General features: G+C 41.3%; 1 protein-coding gene across 1 annotated transcript; it reads right to left on the bottom strand.

Annotated features, from left to right (window-relative positions):
- Positions 1–6,310: 6,310 nt before the first annotated feature.
- Positions 6,311–6,832, bottom strand: LOC311496227 (uncharacterized protein; the record flags this gene model as incomplete). Its single annotated transcript, XM_084555989.1, has 2 exons — positions 6,311–6,415; positions 6,689–6,832. Coding segments are annotated over 2 exons (243 nt in total), but the record flags the coding sequence as incomplete, so codon positions are not given.
- Between the last annotated feature and the right edge of the window lie 598 nt (positions 6,833–7,430).

Genomic DNA, 7,430 nt, shown 5'->3' with positions numbered 1-7,430 from the left:
TTTCCTTCAACCGGTGCCAGCTCATTAATTTTGTTTGCTACCCAGCCCCCCCCCTCCACCCCCTTCCCTTCCCTTCCTTGCACCACCACCAACTACACACCACCCTTCTTCACCCACCACCACCCCCCTCCCCCCTCACATCACCCCTTAACTGCTAATTAGCAGGAGCAGAAGATAGAAGAGAAAAGCGAGAGGCCATGTGTGACTGGGGAGGAAATGGAAAACTCTTCTTCTTTCCCTCATCCTTCCTCCCGCTCCCTTCCCCCATCACACGTAAGTCGCACACACTCCCCCACCTCCTGGCCACCACCATTACCAGTGGTACCCAACAAGAAGAAAGCCATGATGCAGCTCACCTCCTATGCCAGCCCAGCCATTTTAGGTGTCGCGGAAAACATCTCCCAAGATGGCTCCTCTTCTGAGCGCGCCCATACTCCAGGGATCCGGCAAAGGTCTTTGTTCGACTCCTGGCACAGGCAAAGTGTCTCCATTGGCAGTACAGATGGCATCAGAGGCATAAAGGGTGAGGGTGGGAGGAGGGAGGAGGAGGAGGTGGCAATTCCGGACCGACCGTTTTCCCCCCCTCCATCCTCGTTTTTCTTTCTTTCTTTCTTTTTTTTTTAACGATGGCTCTTTTCAGGAATCCCAGATCTTTCAGCGTTAAGCGAAAGCCTGCAACAAGAGCGAAAGAGACAAAACAGAGGAATAAAACATAAAAGGTACACGTTATTAAAAAGACTATTAATTCCTTTTTTCTTTAAATCTGCACTAAACGCATGTTTCAGGCAGTTATCAAAACTTTGACTGCTCTCACCAGCATTTGCTCAAAGAGTCGTTCCCTCTTGTGTGTTTTTCAGGGCATGAGTGTGTATTTTTCCACAATAAAGGAATCCTTCACGTTATAGAAGTAGACCATCCAATACATAAAGCCTCAAGTGTTTTTATTCCGATTCATTGAGGAGGCACGCCATGTTCACACGCTACCTATAACAGGAAAAAGCACAGGAAAAGACCTGGACCGCGGCCTTTTCACATATCCAATATCTCACTGTGAAACGAAGCAATTAGCCCGGTTTGACAGCGAGCTCCACCGCAATAGGTAGTTAACAGAATGAATGAAAACTCATCTCACTTTGGTGCTCTTTAGGCTTTAGTGGCATTCTCCGGGGCTGAGCGTATGCACAGCACAGCGCTGAAGTACCAAGTTGAAAAGTTCAGCCCCTGCCTACAGGACGGCCCTGGCCTTCTCATTGAGGCGGCACACAATGTATCCCAAAGGCTCAGAGATTCACTACAGCTTTAAACACAGACGCCAAGTGTTTTTTTTAACCCTGTGTGCGTAGGGTGCTACACCACTCAAGCGCATTATTAGCAGTCCCGGGGAAATCAGCTCCCAAACAAAGCGTTGGCTTCCCCCTTTCTACAATTTAAACAAAGACATGATTGAGCAACTTTTTAAATTAATAGGCCGTCTAAAAATCCAAAGTAAATAAATCACAAAAAGATAAAGAGGAGTATGTAAGCACTGACTGGGCTGGTGAGGCAACATGCTAGTTAGCCACAAAGCAGGTACCACCAGGGATGCTTGACAGGGATCCTGGAGGAGCTCAATAAAATAATAACTTTACTGTTGTTTCATTTATTAAATGTGAGCAAAGGCAGTCACGTGAAACAGTCCGTGCTGCGATAGGACTGAGAGGACATTTTGGCATGTCACGGTGGGAGAAGCACAGGTGTAAATGATGAATTAATAGTGGCTGAAATCCATTTAGCTGCTCCAGTTTTAGTCCTGATTTTGTGAGTGCTGGCTCACTTACCAGGAACGCTTAGAAGAGTGATTGTTCAGCTGTTTTTTTTAATATATATACTGTATATGTGCGTAGTCCCTGGCTACAGCTACAGTATCATATTTTTTTTTTATCCCCACAACAGAAACTAAATTCATCTCTTATGGTGTTGCTACATCTGACGCCTGCGAAGTTCGGAAGCCCCTTGAATTGGAGGAAATCTGGAGTCTATACTGTTCCCCTGCAGCCACAGCACAGGGCGACCTGTTTAATATTCGGCACCACGTTGCAGAGGACCTGAATGAACAGCAACTCGAAACGCACTAAAAAAAAAAAAAAAAGGGGGGCCAGTGTTCAACTTTGGGCCCTCAGTTCAGTCATAAAGATCATATGAATCCTTAAAACACACTGAAGTGAAATGAAGGTATCCGGAGAGCTTAATGAGATGCTATAGGTTACTTTTGTTCGCGCTTACAGATGTTTTTACACATGAGGTGAACAAAAAATTTAGTAGCGCATTTAGAAAAGCATTTAGCTTCCCTTAAAACGACCCCCTCATCACATATCTGACACCAGGGAGTTATAAACCAAACGTATTCTAAAAAGAAAAACCTCTACATGTAATAAAATGAAAAAAAAAAAATAAATAAATAACTCTTATGCTACATTAAAAAATATGGATTATCTTTTACCTGCGTTTTATGATAGAAATGTGGGATAATAAAACTTTTTCTTACCTTTTGGAAGTGAAAATCCTCCTTGGGGAAGTTTAAACCTCGAAGTCGTTTAGCACAACGTTACGGAAGTCATTTCTACTTTCGGTTATCTAGCTTTATGACAGGCATTTAACACTCATACAGCTAGATAACCAAAGACAAAAACGCACCCCCTCTCTCCTCTCTCTCTCTTTCTCGCTCTCTTTCTGTCTGTGTGTGTGTAGATCGACATGATGGTGGTGGTGATGCTGGTGTGATCTAGAAGGAGGTGAAGCTGCATTAGTATAGGCCTGTAATATTCAAAAACAAGAAACATTTCCAGCTCGTTTTTAGTATTCAGACTAAAGCATTACGCACGACAGCAGTTGCGTAACACCAATGATAACGAGGACGTGCATTTTGATCAGGTGACACATGCAGTATTTTTCTGATACATAACAAGCTGTAAACATTCATCCGTCACACGTTGCTGTCGTTATATAACGCGTGTGGTTGAAGGCCTGCTAATAATGACCTGATGTGTGTATTTTTCACGACATTTTAAAACGTGAAATGATTGCCATAAACCGCTTTAGCTGCAAATGAAATAAAGAAAAAGAAAAACATGTTTTTTTTTTTAATAGGTATAATAAGGTATAACGTTTCATGTGCTTACTGTAGCATTTCGTGCACAAAATAAAAATATTACAAGATATTTTTTTCTCCCCCGCTTTGAAAATGTACTTTAAACTGGCACAGGGACTATTTGAAATATTATTAATTTACACTCAAAACACACTGAAAGATATTTACCACTGTGGATAATATTAAGTTTGTAGTTCCTTTAATAACTTCCCATTTATTTCCCAAGTATTTTTGATTAAAGGGCAAAATCAGAGCTAAACTTGACCTGTCGTTAAGTCCTACGCAGGCGTTTCAACACTTCTAACAAATGACTGCTGGTTATTTAAGGATCATATTGTTAAAGTACCATTAAACTGGGCATACACTTGTAATATTGAGAGGCACATCTTGTCTTCCTGAATGGCAAAACCACGTCGGCCTTGAAACCAGGACCGTGAACCTGGCACCGCGTTACAGTAGGTGAGCAAATGGCTCTTTGATGCAGCAGGCTAAACCATGCTCCAAGACCAACATTAGACTCTCCTTAAAAATAAATAATATATATATATATATTATAATATTTCAGGCCTTCTAAATCTAAATTAAACTGGGGTGTCTGTCAGACGTCTTAATTTAGCTCTGTAGAGCTCCTGGGGGCAGTGAATCCTCACTTTTAATGAGAGTTGTGATTGGCCTACTTCTTGTGAAACTAGACAATTTCACATCACAGGGATTATCAGCGTCTGCTATTATAAAAACCAATTTGTTCTTGATCATTATAATAGGCGAGGGAGAGTGGTACTCCCTGGTACTTAATATGATTTTTTTTTTAAATATATATATATATTTATGCTAAAAGAACGGCTTTTTGTGGTTAAATGATGTATTTCCTTACGTGAAAAATGAACTAAAATGTAATAGCAGTGTGTCTAAATTCACTGCATAAGACACATGGACATGGCATTAGATTCAGAGCTGGAAATGTGATGCTCTACGTGCGGGTGTTTTTCTCCTGTGAGGCGTCTCTTACCTGTCTCTGTGGCAAATTCTGGAGGCTAGTGTCCTCAACTTGAAGTCCTGCTGAATTTCCCAGAGGATTTCTTTTTTGTTTTCTTTTCTTCGTTTGCATCGGGCCCTCGTAGAGAGTGAGCGCCGCCGCCGCCGCCTCCTCCGCCGCTCTCAGATGAGTCCAGGTCGGTCCTCGGTGCTCCAGCTTCTGCCTCTCCTCCAGCCCGAGCGCTTCCTCTACCGTCTGACAACTCTCTCCCGCACTGACGTCATTCCAGCCGCATTGACCAATCACAGAGTCCGCTGGCACCAAAGATCGTCCGAGTACAGCAGGACGTCTCACTCCTCACTGTTTTTCCTTTTTTTAATTTCTTCATTGGCACCACCACTACTACTATTGACCCTACCTCCATAAAACTACAACAACAATTATAAAGTAATTATAGCTATGCACATGAGCAAACAATGCACAACATAAATCCTCTTTTCACCAGCTGAGAAAATTATTATTATTTTTTTACCTCAAGATCCTTTTAATAACTTTTGAAGAGTTTTCTAACATCTTAACAGAGGGAGTCATGAAAATGCACTTGTTCAAGGATCTCCAGGACTTTTTGCTGACTCTAAATTGAGATTTAAACTTCACTCTTGGCCAGTTCAGAGTTGAGTTGTTAAGGTCAGATCTAATGTTCTCAGAAGATGGCTTAAAAACAAACAACTAGGAAGGAAATACAGAATTGATTGTTTGTATTCCTTATATGTACAAAAGAAAAAATGTAACTTGAGCTGACTTCTGCTGGTTATTTTGCTAAAAAAAAGAAAAAGAAAGAAAGACAGTTTAAAATGGTAAAACAAAAGATTTGCAACTCCCACTGCAGGACTGTCTATTTATAAGCATTTTAGTGAACATATCTAGCCAAATCTATTGTGGGTTTTATCACGGGAAGGCGCTTTCTACTTGGCATTACGAACAAGCAGACTATTGTGAATTTAGAAAAGAAAGAAGAAAAAAAAAACACGGACAAAAGAAAATAGATTTCGCGCTTAACGGTGTTCACGTGGCTCCGCGGGCTGGAAGAGCGTGTGAGCGTTCTTCACAAATACAAGATCTTTGAGGTGTGAGGCGTCTGTGGCAAGTGTTGGAAATTAACATCAGGGGCCAGGGCCAAGAGGAGCACTAACAGTTCCCTCCAAATCTGTTCGGTAAGAGAGAGAGAAAAAATGTTTTCTGGGCGCCTTTAATGTGGTTAATTACACCAATGATAAGACATTAAATTCATTCCCAGCGCTCTGGCGCCAGGATTAGAGCTAATGGCAAAATTTAAGACACAAATTTAAGGCTCTGAAAATTCATTTCCACTTTGCATAGAATTTCTTTAGATATTAAAAAAGCACTGGATCAGCCTTGGCAGTGTAAACCAGCCAATTATATTTGGAATAACAGTTGGAAATAAAACTGCATTTGATTGTAACTTCACAGAATACAATGTCAAACCAAATAACTCATATTCAAAGAAGTTATTTAAGTAACTAATTGGTAATGTTATTGTTATTTTTTTAGTTTTTTTTAGTTTTCATGGAGGACATGAGCCTCATTCTTTAGCCCATTTATTCTCATGAAGCACTGCAGGGTGGAACTTTTTTTAAAATACAGCATCATTTGTGCGTACAGCCCGCAGCAAAAACTGTAAAATGCACTTAGCTTTTATTGACACAGTCCATAGGCAACATGTGAATTGTCCACAGCGTGAAACAAACGCATGCACAAGGCCACAAAGCCATTCAAGCAGCTGGAGTAAATTCAGGAGACGAGGCAGCTCTGCGTCTCTTCCTCACACACAGACACACAGAGGTGTAGCTGAGTGGCTGCACAGGTACATGAGGTAACCTTCATAGTATTCCAAAAATGATGTCTGGCTGAAAAAGAAAAAGAAATATGACGTACTCTGACATGTTAACAGGGCAACAGCACATGTTAAGTGGTGCAGTCAGTCACTCACACACTGGAAGAGGCGCTGTCCCATGAAGGAGCGGCTGTCTTACCTTGTGCAAATTACATATTACCTTGTGTGCAAACTATATGTTTACTGTAGTACTTATATATTTTTTTACTACTGGCTGCAGGTACAACAATACATTTCACTGTGCATTGTACTATGTATAACTGCGCATGTGACAAATAAAACCTATCTATCTATCTATCTATCTGTCTGGAGGCTGGATATCCCGCCCTCCTGCCTTGCAGCGCAGGTAATGGTAGAGGTTTTCCACTTGCAAGGAAATACTAGCTGCCGCAAGTGGCTGAGGAAGACAGACAGACAGCTGCATTTAAGAGACAGCATGCACGTCTACTGCAAATGCAGAGCATGCACACGAGTAACATGTGTCTCAGCAGCTAAATAATCTTCAGGGAGTAGAGGATAGATGATGCTGCCCAGCCAAATAACGCTTTTGACTGCCTATGTTTCAGCGTTACCCTGGAATGTCTACATGCACACATATACCAGTGAGGTACAGAAGATGTCAAAGGCAAAGGAAAGTAAGGAGAACTAGTAGCTGACCTCTTTTCTTGACAGACCAAAAGTCAAAAGAGAGCAGAGTGATAATCAGGACAAGACATGATGCAAAGTTCTTGCTGATCCGGTCATAATGGCAGCCTTTCGGAAGAAGAGGTAGACAAACCAGGCCAGGGTGCACCTGAAATCCAAAGCACAGGATTAGAAATTATGAATGAGAAGCATAAAACATCCGTGAAGCAGTGAGTTAGAGCAGACAAGGATAACCGTGTTGTACAGAAAATCTACACCTTTCAGCACAGAGAGAGATGAGGAGACTTCTTCAGCATGTACACTACCGGTCAAAAAGTTTTAGAACACCACACTTTTTCCAGTTTTTTTACTGAAAATTATTCAGTTTAGTGTCTCATTGCAGTCTGAAATGAAAGCATAGAACAAATAAGCAATTTGAGTTGAAAAAGAAATCATGGAATCAATTTATAGACCAAAATGTATTCTAAACTTTTGACTCATCAAAGTAGCCACCTTTGGCAGATATAACAGCTGAACACACTCGTGGCATTCTTTCTACAACAGAAATCAAATATTCTTCAGAAAGTTCTTCCCAAGTCTGTTGCAGAAGTTCCCATAAATGTGTGGCACTTGTAGATTGCTTGGCTTTCACTCTTCTGTCCAGTTCATCCCAAACCAGCTCGATGGGGTTTAAGTCTGGAGACTGTGCTGGCCACTCCATGTTTTCAAGCTTACCATCTTGTTCTTTTTTCCTGAGGTAGTTCTGGCATAGCTTGGACTTGTGTTTT

The sequence above is a fragment of the Chelon labrosus genome, assembly GCF_963514085.1.
Source record: "Chelon labrosus genome assembly, chromosome: 11".
NCBI lineage: Eukaryota > Metazoa > Chordata > Actinopteri > Mugiliformes > Mugilidae > Chelon > Chelon labrosus.
The sequence above is the reverse complement of the archived record's forward strand: the minus strand, read 5'-3'. Positions and strand labels throughout refer to the sequence as shown.